The sequence below is a fragment of the Centroberyx affinis genome, unplaced genomic scaffold (assembly GCF_046629955.1).
Source record: "Centroberyx affinis isolate AG114_WGS23_722 - 3 ecotype Tasmania unplaced genomic scaffold, CSIRO-AGI_Caff_v1 ptg006781l_1, whole genome shotgun sequence".
Taxonomy (NCBI): Eukaryota; Metazoa; Chordata; class Actinopteri; order Beryciformes; family Berycidae; genus Centroberyx; species Centroberyx affinis.
Window position 1 is genome coordinate 87,560 of NW_027283440.1, and position 20,488 is coordinate 108,047.

Below are 20,488 nucleotides of genomic sequence, written 5' to 3' on the forward strand. Positions count from 1 at the left end.
GTTGAGGCACCTATTCGATTTTGACTCTATCTTCTACAACGAAAGCGCTTTTCCCCTTCTGTAGAACGAAAAGCTGAGTGAGTCGAAATGTAACATGCATGCCGAATGTGTTTTCAAGGTGTAATAAGTAACAGATTTAACGCCCCAAAGCGCAAAATCACCATAATGTATCTTGAGGGGGTCGATGGGGTTTTTTGATCAATACCGGTGACTCAGTGATTACTTGGCCAGGTGCTGAGATTCCTGGCTTCCACGGCTCACTTTCTGGCCCGCACTCTTTGTTTTGGAACCAAAAAAACTCCCCACCCACTGGAGTTTCGAGATGCTCCCAGTGTCTCCCCCCACCCACCTCAACCCCCACCCCCCCCCCACCCCTACATTTTCAACGGCTCAACAGAGGAGGACGGTGCTGTGAGCGCTACAATTGCTAAAAATTCTAGATCTCAAACTAAAGAAGCAAATGAAAAAGCCATATTAGTACTCCAGTATTTATGGTGATACAGTACCTCTTCACTAGATGTGTCTGTTCTGGATCTCTGCTCTAATTAGATAGCTTATACTCCACGCTATTGTGAGAATGCGACTTAATTATAAGCCGTGCGAGAGATTTGTCGATGCAGTGCCTTGTTTGGCTATAGAGGTCGATAAAAGTCATGCCCCTTTAAAGACGCTGTATTCTGTACTGTACCATATAATTTGTAGCTGAAATACTTTTTTAATGCATGTATTAAAAGCAGCGTTCCATATAAACTTGTTAGAATGTGGCTTGCTAAACCAGACTAAATGTTTGTCTAAAAGTGCAAGCAGTGAATCGGTTTTGAAATCTGAATACGGATCAGTATTCTTTATCTTGCTCGGTGTTTGTCGGTCTGCTCCCATGGCGCTTCCAGAGCTCCCGCTTGGTTCTTTCTATTTATTTTGCATTTTTTCATACCCAGCCAAAGCTTCTCTAAACTGCAGCGTCGCTGAATCAATACCGCTGCGAGGAGCCCACAGACTCCACTGTAGAGAGAACACTTCACAGCCTTTCTTAAAATCGGCCTTTAATGTGTTTCAGTCAGCAGACAACGCCGAGGCAGCCGTGGGAATGATGTATTTTTTATTACTCGGGGATTGTGTTCCAAATCGTCGACTCGCTTTGCCTCTTAGGCGCCTCTGATCCCTCCCCGCCGCCTTGAAAGGGATACACTACATGCACGGAAAGCGCCGTAAAGATCTTCACCACCCATCAGAAAGATTTCTGTAGCCCTTACCGTCAAACCGCCGAATGAGTGTTTTTCATTCGCTCGGCTGCCCCGGCCGTCCTCGCTGCCCACGTTCGCCCTTGGTAAGATTAATTAACCGCTCACCGCAACCGTAGTCGGTATTTCAAGGTAGTTTTGCTGCAGCGAGCCCACTGTAGGTCACCTATACACCAGCTGCGGCGGTATGGAGCCTGTGGGAGCCGTTCGCGGGACCGGCCTTCCCGTTTGATACCAGTCGCTGCACCGGCAAGGTCTCCGGCTTCCATTAATCAAAGCGCCGCGTTTCAGACCGCGGCGGAAAGTGCCAGGTTCCTCCCGCACCTCGTGCCGATCGCCCTCCGCACAGTAAATCTCGGTTTAATCGTCTCCACGCATGCCTCGGTCGCTTTTTCCAGCTGACGTGGCCGCGCTAGCTAAGGATCCATGCCGGCTGTTGAATTCTTAATGTGCCCTTTTGTGGTGCGCTTCCAACAGCTATCGCCTTTAAACCTTGGCCCTTAATGGGGGGGGGTGTGTCTCCCCTTTTATCTCCCAAGGCGGTTCAGCAGGCAAAAAACGGCACTGATGCTGTTTTAAGAACGGCTAATGGACGAGCGTAAATCATCGGGGGTAGACGAACGGATAGATCCTTCACTGGTCAGAGAGCCTCCTTCCCCCGAGTCTCTGAGGCGCTGTTAGCAGGAGTAACCCTCTCCCCGCAGGCGTGGAGGGCTTAGCCCCAGACCCAGGGCTCATGTGTGGGTAAACAGTGAAATCTTGGCAGCGGGACAAATAGTTCCAATGCAAAGCGAGGCTACGGTCATATTCCATTACCGTTTTTTGGCAGCGGGAGCGCCGCAGACACTCGGGCCGAGCCCCCCCCCCGGCCTCACCGGCCGCCGCACAAAGACAGGATATCAGCTTCCTGCCAGGGCTTTGATTTCATTTCAGGTGGCGGATCCCCAGCAGCTGGCACCGAGGGGAGATCTGCAGGATCTAGCGTGGTGGACACAGAGCGAGAGGGAGAGTTATCAGCCATTACCGACCGTGTCCAGACACTCTCACATGGAAGGTGGTGTTCCCTGAAAAAAGGCCTAATGCGATGATCACAGAGAACTTTGGAGCATGGGATTGACTGCGAAAAAAAAAAAAAAAAGAATCTGTGTACAAGATGCATATAGTTTCCTTATTTTGGTTCATTTGTAGCCTCATTTTGCTTATTCTGCGAGTTTCAAACTGATTTTGCCCACTTCCTATAATACATACTTAGAAAGGATTTGTATCATTGCACACTTTTATGCAAATCACACATATTTTATTTATCAGGCACATGAGATAAGGAATACACCACTAACAATTTTGTATTACTAATTAGTCTTTTTACTTTGGATAATGCTAGCAGCCTACTATCTTTCAACATAGTGTATCCTAAAGTGTTAGCATGGAGCACCAGAACCAACAATCTACCAGGGAAACACGGATGATTTTGGTGTCTATGTTCTCACAATTTAACAGGGAATTGACCAATTGGACAATCTCCCAAAAACTTGCCACAAAATACATTTTTGGAGCCTCCCAGGCTGCGTAGACACCAGAGGACGGACGGACAGACCGAGCTGTAGCCGGACCGCATGTTTCTGGCTGTGAGTGATGGCAGTTTGTGGGAGCGCATCTCAATAGAAGAGCGACGTAAAATCAATGCTCCGAGTGCAGCCTAATCAATGTTGCCATGATCACTATGGGGAAGGCGCTGAGAGATTGTTTTATTTGGTTAGCCCGGGAGGTCAGTCCTCCTTTTCCTTTCATCCACCCACATCCTATTTATTCACAATGAGCCCAAGCATGTTAGGCCCAATTTCATTATGCTGCTCATTTTCCCCGGTAATAGCGACGCAATTTTGACAGCATCGCATTTCCCTCGCACCAGAACTGCTCAACATGTTTATTTTTCACAGTAACGGGGGGATTATCATCAGTCATTTAATTTTGCCCCCGTTGAGAATGTGTTCATCTCTCCGAAAGTGGCCGGCAATCAGCCCCGCATAAGATAATGAGGGAGCGGTTAACGAGTACCTCAGGACACACACACACACACACAATAGCTCGCTGAGTCGGCAGGTCTTTGTGACCTTGTGTTGTGTGTGTGTGTGTGTGTGTGTGTGCCCCTTGAGGACCATGTGACGGCTGAGTTACATGGTCCTGTAGTGAAATGAGGCCGGAGGGAGAGGCTTGGCTTATGACATATTGTAAAAAACACTCTTATACTTTATCCTAGACTTCATCTTACATAATAAAAATCTATATATTTGAGATAAAAAAAAGAAAGAAAATGCTGTCTGTAGCATTCATACTGTGGGTAATGATCAGAATTCAGTATTAGTTTTTGATACACCACGGAAAAGAATAGCCACACTTTTCCATTCTCTCGCACACAATCCACATCAGTGTCAGATATTATTTAGGTTGAACATGAAGCGCCACCTGCGTTTGTTTTCGGTGCCTTTTCTATCGTCGCTCCCCTACTCCTTGACATTTTCCCGGATTATTTTAAGCGCAAGTGCTCTCACCTCAGGCTCTGTCTCAACATTTGCAGTAAAAAGCATTTATTGCTTGTAGCATGAAGTTTGAGAGGTAGAGGTAAAAACCGGCTGCTGCTGTAGGGAGAGTTAAAGCTGTACAGAGCTGGCTGTTGTGATGCTGATTTTGTTACCGCCATCCTTACCTTTCAACAAGATGAGACTTTAACCCCCCCCACCTCCCTCACACACACACACACATAACACTAAAAACAACCCTCCGTTCTCGCGCCAGTGTGGAATTTTATGCCCTCAGTGTTTCGAAGAGGATGAAAGAACTTTGACATAAGACACTTTACAGAAGATGAAAGACGCCTTTAAGATTAAAGAGTGTTTTTCTGGGATGGGAAGATCACGCTGGCACCAAGCTGATTTTTTAGGACCACAACCGAGGCTAGAGGGAATGACCGAAATTCTCTCAGGGGCTTTGACGTTTTTGGTTTTTTTTTTTTCAGAACTCGTTATCGGTGGAGTCGGAGAACTCCTCTCGGCTTCATCTCCACACTCTCGGGGCCCGAGGTTCACCAAAGGTCTGTGCAGGGAAAAGCGCGGCGTATCACCAAAAATGGCCGTGTCAGAATGCCATGCTTTTCACTAACCGTGCACAAGGAGTGGAAAGGTGCCTACAAATTGAGGCACCAACACCAACTCCCCTTTATTATTATAGGTCAAATGTAAGGTCAAAGACGAAAGAGTTTGTCCGTTCAGAATAGCTGCTATAGGGTTTTCTGTCCTTGAATGTCAGATCAGATCATTATAAAGAACACTATGGTTGGATTAGTGGATTAGTCTTATAGCTGAAGCAGTATGCACTTGCAGTCAGTGGTGAAGCGGGCTCTTTGCTTGTGCAGTGCTCTTTTAAGTATATTTCTTAGTGCTTGTGTGCTCTTCAACTGAGGTACACAAAAATGCTCAGATCTCACTGAATCTGGACCTTGGTCTTTTTTTTTGTTTTGTTTGTTTGAAGAAACAACCCGGCATCTGCAGGGTGAGATTTTCCTTTCACTTGGAAGCAGCATGAAGGCCCTTTTTTTTTTTTTTTTTTTTTTGCATCTGCACCATTCATTCGTTTGCTCAGCTCTGTCTGGAAACCAGGTGGATGTCCGAGGCCAAATCGGCATGTGTGAAAAAAAAAAAAAAAAAAACCTCCAAGGACTATTTAGATTTTCAGCCTCTTTTCATCTTCCTCCGCAGCGACTCGATAAGATTGGTGGGTCCGACTGCGGTAGATACACACTCTATCAGGGAGAAGGCCAGCCAGTCAGAAAAATGACGCGGTCCAATTGATCTCTTTGTCTCAGGCTGTCGGGTGAACTGATGTCATCTCAAGCACATAGCCGGCGCATAAACACCACGCAGACCTGCAATGGAGCGCAATCAGCCTAATGACAATAGGATTCACTCCGAAGTCTCAACATTTGTACGGCTTTGCAAAGGCTTATTACAGCCATCGAGAGGGAGAACGGATTGTAATCCAATTAAATCTCAGTGTTTGCTTTTGAGAGAAGGAAAAGCGTTCTAGGGATCATTTCAGGTCATCCATTATGAAAGGGTAATTTTGTGTTGCGTCATTTTATGAATGGAAAAATCCACCCGTTGTATGCTCTTACGCTATTAGATATATTTACTTTTCGGTGTACCCACTTTCCCTCAACCCGCCTCGTCGACTTCTACTTCAGTCAGTGATTTTCCTCCATGTCCCGAAATGACTTTCAACAACGCTCTGAGAATGTGCACAGATTTCTCCATTGTAGCTGTGCCGGAAATATCTCATCCTCACGTTGTCTACATTTGTCCAGTTGTCCACGGGAATGAGAAAAATACACCAACAAACAAGAAATGGGCCCAGAAATGTGTTGTCGGGTGGATTTTTCCTTTAGTAGTTATTATGGATAGAGGTTTGCCTCTGCCAAACTTCACCTACTCTATTCTTCTCTCTCTGTTTTTTTCTCTCCTTTCTCTTCCTTGCTCTCCACGGTGCTTTATCGCCTGTTGCTTTTTTGCAGCAAGTCGAGGAGGGTTAATGAATTACCATTTCTGCGCCGTAATGGCAGCCATTAACGGCTGCAGCAACGTTAAAGGTTATCATAAACACATTTGCATCCCTTTAGTGGCCGTATGTGTGAGAAGATGAGGGAGAAATGACTCACGCCCCAACCTTATCATTTGCTTAAATTATCACGGCGGATGCAAGGTAATAGGCTGCATGGGAGACATGTGCCGGCTATTTATTGAAAAAGCATCAGGAAGCCATTCTCAGCCTCAGAGTCAACGTGGCAAAATGTGAAATATGTGAAGGATTCCTAACTGCAAGCCAATGTTTTCTAGCATGACAGGATTGCTTTGACGACCAGTATATTGGTTTGTTGATGGATATGATGCGGTTTGATTGATTACATATTTATTGTAGAATCGGTCGGATGCTACACTGGTTGTCTATGGGAAGCCCTTAACCTGGATTGATTTGTAATGTGAGATTTTTATCAGATTCCACAGAAGTATGCATGATAATTATTAGCATCATTCATATCCAGGGTTGCAATGGAGAGTTTTAGTGTTCCGTGGACTAGATGCTGTTTCAGAGGCTTTTCCAACCTGACAAGAAGAAGATTCTGGGGGAAACACTGACAACTGAATTCCAAAAAAGTCCAAAAATCTTCGAATCAGCCTGCAAAAACCCTGCAAAAAAATCCTAATTTGTCCAATGGTGTTTGTCTCTAATGGAGTAAGACTCCTGAGTTATTCCTATGTTGTTGACAGAGCAGATGACTTGGCATCATGCTAAAGTCACTATGTAGCTGAGCTGTAATTATGTGCGGGGCTTAAGTGGGTCTGGATCAGCCCGTTGTCGCATATAACAGGATCCTCAGGCTGTCGCGTTCCATTCAGAGGAGAGGCGAGGGGGAAGTGAGTTGAGGATGATGATGAGCTTTTCCCATGACTGCACTGTCAGTGCTCGCCATCAAAGCAAATCACGCACAAAGCCAGGATGGCCTAATTCATTTCCAACCGCAGTATATTCATGCAAATCTCTGTTCTTGTTTGAGGCGTCATTAGAGCCAGCATGCAGGGAATGAATTCGATTTGATGCTGCCTGTGTGCTGTCACTAACATTTACCGAGTAAACTTAATTCATCTCGATTTCTTTCATAAAATCCTGTTAGGCTAATTTAATAGATTAATGTTGATTTGTCCCTGAAGAATCTGTTGGGGGACGATGAAAGAAACAAAGACGTTTGCATGAGACGATTCACTCTTGACTGTCTTTTCTGGTTTATCCACCGGCCAAACAGTTTTCAGGTGAGTCTAGCTGTGCTGTTGTGTCTGCTTGTACCGGTGTTACGACACGCACTGTTGTTCCCATGGAAATCCCTCTTGCAGCACAAAATGCACACACACACACACACACACAGTCACTGCAGGGATGTAATGTTGCTAGGCAACATGTTCAAGACAATGGGGAAGTGCAATTGGTTTAGTTCTGATTCAAAGGTTAGAGGGCTTGGATCTACACTGGGGTCGCCTCTCTTTCTCCCATCAGCCCCTCTGTAGCCCTGTCTTGTCGCCTCTGCTCCCGGTGAACTTCTGCATTGTGAATATTTAGTTTAGCCAAATGAGGAAGGACAAAGGCCCGCGCAAGCAGACACACAGGCCTTTTAGCCAAAGCAACAAAGGAATCAAAAGAGCTTTTCTCTCTGGAGGATTTAGGCATTTCACCTCTTTTTGGAGCCTTTTTACAGTGGATTATTTCCTGAGACCTTGAGCCTATGCTTTACCAGGAGAATTGACATAACGGTGCTGGTTAATGTTCACTAATGATGCCTAGAAATCCCCCCAGCCTGCAACAAACAGCCTCCGGACATTTACGGCTCAATAAAACCTGCTATAACCAGTTGATGGTTGTCATTCAATACCCGTGAGCAGCTGAGTTTTCTTTGATGAGATGTGTTTGAATTGACTCAGTGACTCAGTGATTGTCTCTTGATAAGGGTTTGTCCTCAGAACAGAGGCCAGGCACTGGCAGCTTCACGCTGTATTGAATAGAAGCATCCGTTAAGCGGTATTCCAGTCTGTCAGGTCCAATGTGAAATGTAGACCCAAGCATTCAATCGCGAAGACTCAAGACCGATCAGATGGCTGGAAGGTCGCAGTTAAAGATCATCCGACTCACTGCAGTGTTGAGTCAACCAGCGTGTTTTTGAAACCAAGTGCGATGGGCCATAGAAATGAGTAGTGGGCATGTCAGCAACACAGTGCATCGCTGTATCATCTGTCAGTTTTTAATCCAGTTAGTCTGTAATCTGGAATGGGAGGGATTAGCCACCCAGACTGGAATGTAAGTAGATGGTAATGCTGCCCCATCCTGTCTGCTGGCCACGCGTCATCCTCTGCTGTCCTGTCTTCTTCGGTGCTGTCTTTTACCGCGGCGAACAGGAACTGAGGCTCGTGTCGATGTCCTCCCGTCGTGTCTTTTGCGATCTCATCATTTATGGATGTCTGTCAGATTTTCTCGCCACCCTGTCTGCCGGCTTGTCAGAATGCCTGCCTTTGCCAAAACGAATTCGATTCCAGTCCCGCGATGGACTTGTCTGTCTCTTCTTCTCTGGTGTTCACACCGGTTAAGGACACATGGAGAAATAGCTGAATATGGGCATCCGTCCGGACTTAATTTTGTTATGCTATAGGCTTTCCAAGCATGAGGAACTGCCGGCTATCAGGTGGCAACATCCGTCTCCTTATACTCATAATGCCTCAGGGCCTTCAATGGAGTCGTTTCCTCTAGTTGCTCGTTCTCACTCCTAACAAACCGCACCACAGGACAGGAAGTTCAAACGCCATTGCTCTCTTTTCCTGACTGGCTTGCCTGTGAAGATTTTTTTTGGAATGGATTTATGTGGTGTAAGCACTCAGTACGCTCCCTTGTGAGTCGTTGGCATTTGTGCAGTGCCCTTGAGCACTGAAACATAGCTAAAGCACTTCTACTATAATAATACTGTCTATTAATGGGCTAGATCTTGAGGTGTCAAAGATGTGAAGTATACTGTAACCAAAGATACCGAGACCTCTGGGCTCAAGGGTTCTTTGGTAAGATATGGAAACGTAATGACTCAAAAAAACTTGTGTGTGGTTCTTTAAAAGTTACTACTGATTTTGAACATTTCATACATTCTTAAAGGGTTCTTTACAGCAGTGGTTCTCAACGTGGGGTCTGGGGACCACCAGGGGTCCTTGAGGTGGTTCTAGGGGGTCCAGAGCAAATTGATGAATTGTTAAACTTCACCATTATTTCATTTACAAGAAGTGAACACAATTAGAGAATGTAGAAGAATGACTGTTTTGGTCATAGTTTCACTGTTATCTCTCTACCTACAATACAGATAGTCATGGAATTCCGGACAAAATCATTTCTAACAACAAAAAATATTCTCAGATTTGGGTCTGAGAGACAAAATCTCATCAAATGGGGGTCCGTGACTCTAATGTGGACTAGATTAGGGGTCCTTGATATGAAAAAGGTTGAGAATCACTGCTTTACAGCACTATAAACAGTTCTGCTATGGTGCAAGCCAAAACAAATAGAACCAATTTTGTTAAGAGTGTACTTTATCGTCTGTTTTGTCTTGCCAACTCCCCGGGTTGAGAACTGTTGGTTTATGTTACTGCTAGACTATCTGTTGATAGTGACGGGCAGCCGAGACTCTCTGTCACTCAGTCTCATTAGTTGAATTGATTAGCTAACGCAATCATTGATACGCCCACGGGGGGGAAACTGATAAATGGTGCCATTTTCTCCGCAGAGGTCACAGAGTCACAGCTTGTTCCAGAGAAAGCTGTTTTTAGCTGAAACCAAGTGGAATGTTTGGTTTGGATCACGGTTGTAGTTTCACCAGAGGTTCAACCAATTCGGGTTTTCTAATGCCGATACTGAATTCGTTGGATTGAAGCTGCTGATAGATGAAATTCTTTTAAATTTGACCATTTTCATGTCAGAAAATTACCCAAAATTAACAAGGATTCACTCTTTCTTGTCAGGGTGGAGGAGCCTCTGAAACAGCATTTAGACCATGGGACACTAAAACTCTCCATTGAAACCCAGCATAATAATAATAGCAATAGGACTAGGCTCAAACATATGAATGCATACTTGTGTGGAATCTGATCAAAATGTTGCTTAAGGTCTTCCCATAGACAACCAGTGTACTGATTTTTCATCCAAAGCAAATATCGGCCCCATATATCGGTCTAAGCTTAGCTGTATCAAGACGTTCCTCCTTGTCTCGTTCTCAGCAGTGTATTTAATTAACGTCCCGGTGCGTTTCGTGCCAGAATCTGACGGGGCGCTCCGGTCGCATTATCATTACTACTAATGTTAAACAAACCACGCACTTTGATGTCCCTCATAACAAACGCGCCGTAAACCCGGATCGTGCGTTGGAATCGCAAGACGAGAGATGAAGATAAGGAGGAGGAAGAGCGCGTCCTCGGGGAGATTCGCCCTCTCCCATCTTTGAAGAGGATGAGCGATGGAGTCCCATTATCATCCTGTTACATATGTATATGCGCCGGTCCCGGTTCGCGGGCCTGTTGTGCGTTGTGGCAGACAGAGGAGAATGGGGATGATGAAGAAGGATGGAGGATGATGAAGCAGAGTACACTTGCTCATCTGTTTGTCCTTTAAGTCCTCCGTGTTTGAGCACTCTGTTTAAACGGCAAACCGTTTTGTTTGTGCTCGCCCCAATCTCCCCCCCCCCCCCAACCGCAAGATTTACAGTGTGTGTGTATGTGTGTGTGTGTGTGCGGCAGTGGAACACGGCTCTGCTGGTCTCTACATGGGAGAGAGGTTTTTTTAAAACATTGTTTATTATTCTGGTTTCAGAGAACTGGAGTCCGTCCCAGCTGACTGACTCAGGACAGAAGCTGGCAAGGCTGCCGTCTTTCTCTCTCCCTCTCTCTCTCTCTCTCTCTCTCTCTCTCTTTCTCTCTCATTTACTCGCTTTCTCAGTAGCTACATTTCCATCCAGCTGTGAAGTGAATTTTTGAAATGTCGCAAAAACATAAAATGTGAATGAGGTGCGTTTCCATCAGCTGGGTGGAAATGAATATATAGGCTTCCTGAATGTCAGAAATAAACACTTCTTTCAAGAACTGGTTAGTCTTGGAGTTGTTGTTTTTTTTCCCTTAGTGTCAGCTAATTTTGGCCATATTTTATGCTGTCTGAAATACATTTGGTGACATTCTAATGCATCAACTAATCATACAACCACAACAGAGTTTTATACAGGGGAGAAACAGTGCTACAACATTCCATTTTTATTTATCAAATGATTTCTTTATCAATAAAGACCTTTTCCACCCTTAAAGGAGCATAGAAACTCTTCTACAGAATCTAATTGAAATTTGCCGTTGCCAGTGATCTTTTCTAATTGAGACATCATCATTTACATAAAAATACTCTCTCATTCTCTCTCACCCTTTCTCCCAAAAAGCCCGCTTCTCCATCTCGGCTCTTAAAACTCCCCCAGATTTCTCTCTTTCTCGCCACTTTTCTCTCCGCGCATTCTCTATTTTTCCGGGGCCTTTATCCTCTCTCATCCCTCGTCTCTCTCAGATCTCTTTCTCTCTGCATAATCTGTATAATCCAGCGTGCAGCTCCCATGCCATGCAGAGCCTCGGCTGGCGTTGTGGCGCAGGTCATAAATAGCCCGAGGTGTGAGCTGGTCTCCAAACAGGGGTTGATGTAACGGTGTTAACATGGGTATATATCATCTGTCATCTCCTGTGTGGGAGGCAGCCGCAACCGGATCTCTGTCCAAACTGCAACCGAAGCATCCTGCGTCTGCCAAGGTATCTGCAGACCCATAAATTAAGTGATCTAAATTTAACAATGTGTAGGAAAAGCATGAAAATGTCTTGAATACAGTTTTAAGAAATCAGAAAATAAAATGATATAGTGGTGTTGACAGATTCTTTACATTTGGTGATATTTAATTGAGGCAAAGTAAGGCAAATTTGTCATTTTTGTGCTTTCATTAGCCATGTTCAATCAGTAATAGGCTTTTAAAACAGATTGTTGTTTCTTTATTTTGGTTGTTAAATTCAATTCAATTCCAGGAAGCATTAAAAATTTGCTTTCTTGCTTTCTCAGTTTAAGTAAAGCAAGTCCACCTTTTTTCCCTGGCGCTGGACAAGAATTGAAACATAAAACGCAAAAGCAGCTCGGCACAACATTCTTGCCCCACCAAAAAAAAAAAAAAAAAACGTTTTTGTGACCAACAATGCTTCGGCCAAGTCTGTCTTCAACAGCTGTGTTCAAGAAAGTACCCATAATGCCTTAAAAATCCATTAGAGTATTATCTTCTTTGAGTCGGTAATCTGGGGTCAGTGGAGAGAAACTGTGCTTGTGATTGGAAAGTCAATGTTTCAAATCTCCGGACCGGCTGGGAAAACGTGGGGAGGGGAGAGTGAAGGAGTAACAACTGCTGTCATGGTGCCATTTAGCAAGGCACTGAACCCCCAACTGCTGCAGTAGAGCTGCCCAGTGACCAGCAGTAGACTGTGGTTGTACTGGGCAGCTCCCGGTGTGAAAGTGTGTAACTGTGATGAATGAGAAGCAGGGAGTTGCTGGACGAGAGCGTGGAGCTCAGTCAACTTTCCCTTGATAAATAAAGGTTAAAAAAAGACATCTATTTTTAATGCTGATGTATGTAGAGGGAGAGGGTGTTAGGAAGGTGTAAGGATGGAAGAGAAATATGGAGTCCGTTGTGCTCAGGATGTATAAAATGTGTGCTCAAGGTCCATAAAAAGCACACAAATTAATACAAAACGTGCACATAGAACTCTCAATATTCCTGTGATTTCAAAAGGTGACATCAATAAACTAAATGTCTTCTTCTTAGCGTCTGGTGGCATGGAGACAGTTTGTATTTCGCTCTTAAGTTTGGATTCAGCACTTTCTGTTTGGAGAAGATTTCCCACCAGCGACCATACCGACACCAGAATTTAATTTGGACAAATAGGGCGAATCTACAGCATCTCAGTTAGTTGGAATGGGACGCTCTTCTCTGCTGCAGCCCCACTTTGGGATTTAGGCCGATAAAGCAGGTGTATTTTTGTCGAAAAGTCTTGCTTAGTGCAGCTTTAAACTAAATAAATCATTGCAGTCAGGTAAATTCGACTAATTGCGGGGGAAGCAGGTGAAACCAGCGCGAAACGTGGCGAAGAAGCTCCACCGAGCGCGTTCTCGGATTAATAAAAACGAGGTCTATCTTTGGAACAAAGTCGATCTCGTGCCCTCGATGCGGAGCCTCGGCATCTAATGTGTTTTTTTTGTTTTTTTTTCCGGCGGCCCCAGAAAGAGCCTCGTCTTAATTATAGTGCTCCTCTAGCGGGAGGCTCTTAGTGCTCCACGCTCGTTATTAATGGATCGTAGAGTGGAAATCGACACCGTGGGAAATCGCCGGGCTCCATCATCATCATCATCATCATCATCATCCGGCCGTCATTATGAGCGGCACTCCTTTTCCTCTTGCATGCGTTATTGGAATGGTTCGGGGCAGGTCCCAGTGCAGAACCCAGTCCAATAAGACTTTCAGAGATCACCCCCCAGCAGATGAACAGCAAATATAAAGATGCAGCTTCAGGCTTTGTGACCTGAAGGTTGCAGGTTTGAATCGCCGGACTAGCAGGGAAAGTGCAGGTGGGGGAAGTGAATGAGTAACACTCTTCCTTTCCCCCAGCAATTACTGTGCAGCTGCCCATGAGCGAGACGCTCAACCCCTCCGAATTGTCCCGTAAAGCAGCTCAGCAGTCACCAGTAGAAGACCGTGTCCCAGGTATGACTGTGTGTTAGCTGTATGACTGTGAATGCAAAAATAGCCACGGAGCTCTGTCAACTCTCCCTGGACGGATAAGAGAGATTCCCCCCCCCCTCGAGGTGAATCATTACGTCCCTTCTGTTCCGCCCGTCAGACAGATCTGGTGTCAGGGAGGTCCGCTCCCTCTATCAGCCCGACGGGGCCTTCAGAGCCAAGGCAGCTGATAAAAAATATAGGCCCCTTCTCTCTCGGATCCTCTTGTCTGTCCCGCCGTCACGGGCCTCGTCTGTACCGGGCCGGTTGGAACGGGAAGAGGAGGCATGACTGGCAGAGGTCTAAAACGCAACCAGATGCTGCAGAGTTACTGCGGGGAAATTAGCGGAGAGAAAAATCACCGGTTGGCCAACCATAAGAGGCCTAGAGGACTATTAGAAATGACTAGCTTGCAATGGGGTTTGACCCATATGGGTTTTTCAAGGCTGATACTGGTGTTTTGCGGATTGAACCTGCTGATAGATATTTGTTGAAATCAGTATCTTTAAATGTAACCATTTTCATGTCAAAATATTACAAATATTCAGTGTTTCCCCCAGAATTCTATTCTTATCAGGGTGGAAAAGCTTCTTAAACATTTAGACCATGGACAGTAAAACATATTCATGCATCTTGAGGAATCCAATCAAAGCATTGCATTAGAATCTATTGAAATCAGGGGCTTCCCACTTGAATTTTGATACATAATACCATCCCTACAATCAAACTGCATCATATCCATATTGGATGCTGGAGGAGTATGACACTGACACTGACACTGACACTGACACTGACACACTGAATATATAATCCTATTTGAAATGTGGACCCTGCAGCCGCTCCTTCTGAAAGACTGTTTGACACACAAACATAGATTCCATGTTGCGCACTGAGTCATGTCGGGCCACAGCCTCGCGCTGAGCGGGGCGATTCACTGGCCCAGTTGTCCCCCTTTGGCCCGGCGCAGCCATCGCTCTCCGGACTATTTTTATCCGTCCCGGAGAACGCGTCGGCATCCTTCCCCGAGCCCGCTCCCATAATTCCTCACTGCATCCAAACGCACGCAGACAATGAAACAGGTCTGCAAGCGGGCCCCCAATGCTTTACACCGGGCTGCTGTTGCACACGAACAAACGACACTTACGCTCTCACCTTACATTCATGTGCTTCAGTCTCTCTCTCTCTCTCTCTCTCTCTCTCTCTCTATCTCTCACTCTCTCCCCCTCTCTCTCTCTGTAAGTGATGAAAGTAAAAGTAATACAAGAAAACGACAGGGGCATCTGGCCTTATTCCAATAGAAAATGGAATTGGATTAGTGCCTCTCCTCTCGCAGCTGTGTGTGTGTGTGTGTGTGTGTGTGTGTGTGTGTGTGCGTGTGCGGCAAGAGTGAAGGTAACAATAGAGCTCGCCAGCAGCCAGCTGCCCAACAGTGAAGCGCTGGTGAACAATGAGGAAAGAGATCTGCTGCTGCTCAGCACCTTCTTGTGCGTGTGCATGTGTGTGTGTGTGTGTGTGTGTGAACATCCCAGACAGATCACTCATCCAAATGTCATTGATCATACTCATCATTTCTACCATCTTACAGATGCAGTCTTTGTTACTGCCATCATAATGTCGCCTAATCTGCTAATGAATAAGAACTTAAAACAGAGCTTTGTGTGGCTGATTTGACAGCTGATAATCACACACAGATTTATTCCCTCCCTTGCTGCTGGGTAGAGAATTGAGTTACCCGATCAGAATGTGGTTTCCTTCCCTAAACGCCTTCTGTAGATTGAATTTGTTCCCTTCTTCTTTCCCCCCTCCCCTCTCTTTGTTTTGTAATACAGTGCCGGTCCTAAAGGAGACAACATCTATGAGTGGAGGTCGACCATCCTGGGCCCTCCCGGCTCTGTGTACGAGGGGGGAGTGTTCTTCCTGGACATCGCCTTCACACCAGACTACCCCTTCAAACCACCCAAGGTGAGTCCTGCCTTGGAGCTATATAGCATACACCCCCACACACCCTCACCCCCCCCCCCCCCCTCCCGAGCGGTTTGAACAATACCGCTATTGTCCCAGCTGGCTGTCAGCTTTTCATTCTGTTGTCCAACAACAATGGCTTGTTTAAGGCATGCTCATCGACAGCGGGCGGACAAAATAACAGAAACGTGGAAAAAAAAAAAAAGGCAGCTACACGGAGAAGTCGGTTTTAGTTGAATGGCAATTAGCGGTGTGTGTCAGCTTTAAAAGAGCTCCGACAGTCACCACTTTTATATGGGAGTTTTTCAAAGCAGCATGAGGCGACTAGCGGAGGTACACAAAGGCCAAAGTAGCTGGTGTGTTGTCGATGCGTTAGTCAGAAAAACCGCACAATAATTTAATGTGGCGAGGGGGGAAACAGTCTGGAAAAATCCTGACAACATATGACAAACAGACAAAGAGGAGCAGTGGGAGCAAGTCGAAGCCCGCTGACAGGGACAGAACGACACTTAACAGGATAACACCAAACTACACAATCAAACATTACCACAGGATTGACACAACACTCCTGTGACTCAATGAGACACCACTTCAAAGAGTCATAACCTGGAGCGAGCACAAAACACTGGAGCTGGTCTGGTCATGATGTTCCCGTTATTGCAAGATGACAATGCCCCCCCCCCATACACACAGCTGGTTTCATGAACACCAGGATGAAGTCAAACTCCTTCCATGGTCCCCCAATCAGCAGATCTAAACATTATTGGGATGTAAACTTTTATGGGAAGCAGATTTCCACCTCCTCCATCCCTCAAAGAGAAGAACAAGAAGTCTTTCCTTATTGAAGAAAGCTCCAATATCCAACTACACACCGTTGCAGGATGACAGTAGGACCGAATGCTGGTCCTGCTCCTTATCAGATACTAGATATTCATATGTACGTTAGGTGTTTCCGTTATTTTGTCCCCCCCCCCAGCCTATGTGTGTGCCGCCAGTGTTTCAGCAGCGTCTGGCTCGCTTCCAGTGTGTGTGTGTGTGTGTGTGTGTGTGTGTGTGTGTGTGTGTGTGTGTGTGTGTGTGGGTTTGCGGGGTTTGCAGTGTATGTGCGCGCGTTCTGCTGATGCAAGTGCGTGTCAGTATTTACACAGCAGACCGGCTGACAGCGGTTCGGTTGCCACCCCCCCCCACCCCCCCCCCTCGGCTTTAGTCTCGCAGCCGATTTCGTCCGCCCCCCCGGGGTTTTGGTTTCAAGTCTAGAAATACACGGCGGCTAAACTGCGTCGGCTATTTTAGGGACGAAGATCTTTAAAAAAAAAAAAACAGAAAAAAGGTAAACAGGGAAAATATTTTAGGGTGCTTGCGTGTCTTAATTTGGAGCGTGAGAGCGTGTTTGGCTCGCTGTGGATGAGCGTGTGTGAGGATTATGGGTGAAATAAGGTGGTGAGGGGAAGTGTGCAACAGTCAGGAAGTTGTCTAGAGAATCCAGCCCTTCATGATTATTACTGGATGGTTTTTTTTCTTGTTTTGTGTGTGGCTTTTATCAAAAAATGTGATGCAATCTGTAGAGTTTTATGTGGGGGGGTTTTTGTAATAAAATGATGGCAAGTCAAGAAAACAATCATACTCAAGTGGCACTAAATGATATTTTTTTTACAATTACATTTCATTAACAAAGAAATCATACATAATCATTTCTTGTCGTAATAAGCAAACTGTGCATCACAAACTACTGGAAATATTTTAAGGTTCAGCCTTTTTTGATTTTCTGAATAGGAAAAAAAAAACAGGAGCTCAAAGTTACAAGAAAGGAAAATCCTGTGCTTGGAATCCAGTCTTTATAAAAATAAATCGTCAACTCAACATCAGCGCAGTAATCAGTCCATTTGAATGTTTCATGATTATACAGCTGTATAGTTTCTTGTAAAAAGGGTTGATTATGTTTGAAAAAGACTTTCAAGTTCTTCTGAATAACAGTATGCAAACTAAAGGCTCGGGATAAATGAAACTATAATGATGCAGGATGAATTAAAGACAAAGTGCACTCAGCTTCTTCCACCTTTAGACTAGAATAAAACTCCGACTCATTGCGGGCTCAATCCTCCTCCATCTCCTGGACCGTTTTATGCAGAAAAAAAAAAAATGTAAATCCCTCACAATTTCCTGGAGGGACGGAGGTTCGCGTCGCCGGCTCGGCTCTCTGCTCTCCTGGTCTGGCGTGACGCGGGGTAGCGGGCGAGGGCGGCCCCGGAGAGTCCCGATTTGTCCAGGACGTGGGCGGCTATCGGCCCCCCGTCTCCCGCTTCCCGACCGTCCCAGGCTGTCGAGGCCGAGGGGGGGGGAAACAGAGCTCCTCTCCCAGGGCCTCCCGCTGCGGTGTTTTTCCAGGCCCGGCTGTGAGCTCTGCCATCCAGCCACCAATCTGACGGCTGCAGCTGTTCACGAGGCGCCGGCTATACTCTCCAGTGTGAGGACGATAAGGGCTTTTCAGGCCGATACTGATAGTTTGGGATAGACGCTGCCGATAGTTTGCGCCAACGTTTCGTTCTGATATTTCGGTATCTTTCAATTTGACCATTTTCATGCCAGTTTTTCCCCTCCAAAAAAAATCAAGGATTGTTCCTTGAAAGGACACAAAAGCACATTGTTGCACTGTGTATGGGAGTGTGACAAGATTAAGACATTTTGGCAGGAGGTAATCTTTTTTTCTTTCTTCTTGATCTACATTTGAGAAAGAAAGAGTACAAATGTATTGATATATGTGTATTACAAACAAAGCGACTCATTGCCCTTAACTGGAAAAAAAAATGTGCACCTAGCAATGGTACTTGGATTAAAAAAATGACTTACATTGAGAGGGAAACTGAATGTCTATGATGGTAATTGGAAGCCTTTTGTACATTTTCTAAAGCACAGAGATTTGGGGATTTATTCTTGCAGCAGTTTAACCAGAAATGTACAAAAGACCCAGTCTCTCTTTTTTTTTGTTCTTTTTTATTTTATTTCATCTCATTTTCTCCCCTTTTTTCTTTTTTATATGAGCCGCTTTCTTATTGAGGGAGGTGGGGGGGGTGGAAGGCGTTAAAGAGATTACTTTATTGCTATTTAGTTATGTACGCAATGTGGGATTTCAATAGAAAGTCCAGTAAAAATATTGAGCATACAAAAAAAAAAGCATTTCATCATAGGACACTGAAACTCTCCATTGAAAGCCAGACTAATGAAATGATTTTAAATGGGTTATTAGTTCCTTAAGGCAGAGTGAGGCAGGTTTCACTGCAGGTTTTACAGACTGTTGAGGAAAATCCTCCCACACCACACTGGAATGATCCCTCTGGTCAGACATCTGATATAAAATAATAATAATAAAACCATATTGACTAGCTGCGGTGAGGGAGGAACCTCCATCATATCAGAGGCGGACGACATTAACCGGCCAATATCCAATTTTTAATAAAAGGCCAATATCAGCCTGATATATCGTTCTAACCCCCGGTACACACAAGGACCCACTCAGGGATTGGCTGACAGATTAAACTCCTTTTTTCCAACATTATCCCCCTCCATCAACTCTGATTTCCTTATGGCTTTTAACTAAATCCCCCCGCACACTTTATCTTTCACGGCATGGCGTGATTCTCATTTCGAAACTCCGGAAATGGGCTGTTCAGCGTGCCGTGAAGCGCCGCAGAGTCATGCTCTGACTCATAATCAGACATTCAATAAATCTGCATTTAAGCCAAACTTTAACATTATGTCTAATTTATTTAAATATATCACGATGACTGTATTGCCATTGTAACTGAATCGGTTCAATTACTTTTCATTCCCATTTCCCATTTAATGTGGACAGTGGGGATGAACAGAACCAGGCGCATGGTGAAGGAAGATGTACTGTACAATCACAGCTGAGCCATATCTGGTGCTGGGCATACTGCATCGTTTTTTTGTTTTTTTTTCTTTTGGGGAAAATGTGCGGTCTGCAAAAACCACCGTATCAAAATATGCATCTCTGTGTTATTTACTTGACTCACCCGTAACCCATAACTCCACAGCCCGACTTCCTCCTCCTCCTCCTCCTCCTCCTCCCCACTGAATATCGCCCACAGATGTTGGCCAATCTGCATGTTCAGAAAGAATTATGGACGCGGTTTTGTAAAATCAGTCTGAAAACGTCTTAAATTATAGGAATTTCAGGCCTTAAAATGTCTTAAATACAGTCATTACATCTTGTTTTTCCACCGCGCGGTGTCAGGTTTCTTCTTTCTTAGATTAATACAGAACAGGGTCAGTAGTTCAATCTGGATCCTATCTGCTTTACTAAAAGACAGTTGAACTTTCGTGTCCCTTTCATGTCCTCTTGGTTATGTTCAATCAGAAGCTGGCTGCTTTTTGCCAGCTTTGTGTCTTCGGTGGGGCAGAAGAGCAGGATAAAGAGGAGTGTGTTGAGAGGCTGAGGGATTAGACTCGTAGCTGTTGTTAACACGGGGGCGGTATCATAATCTATTAGCATCAGCCACGATGGGATTACAGCCTGTTAATGAGACCGCACGGCCCGGGCCACCCCGAGCTGGAGGTGTGCGAACACACGGGAGGGACGACAGAAAGTGTCCTGGTTATCGCTCTGTCCGTCTATCGCGAGTCACCCCGCGTCTCAATAATACTAGTGTGGAATGCTGGGAGGGAGAGAGGGAGGGAGGGTTGTTTGTTTCTCATAAGAGATGCGAGGGGAGGGCGGGAGAGTTAATGAGAGGGTAAAAAGGAGGGAGGAGAGAGAGAGAGAATGCCTGGACTGTCAATTCTGGTCAGAGCCCCCCGGTATTGAGGAAAGCCCAGAGGTCAAAGGTCACTCCCTAATGATGATGTGTTTCTTGTGCTGATG

At 45.3% G+C, this 20,488-nt stretch overlaps 1 protein-coding gene across 1 annotated transcript in view; it reads left to right on the plus strand.

Moving 5' to 3' along the window:
- The window catches only part of LOC139639055 (ubiquitin-conjugating enzyme E2 E2-like), a 41,667-nt gene that overhangs the window by 16,258 nt on the left and 4,921 nt on the right, over positions 1-20,488 (plus strand). Inside the window, exon 4 of the mRNA XM_071513114.1 lies at positions 15,477-15,609. Coding sequence (XP_071369215.1) covers positions 15,477-15,609 — 133 coding nt within the window. The remainder of the gene's footprint in view (positions 1-15,476; positions 15,610-20,488) is intronic.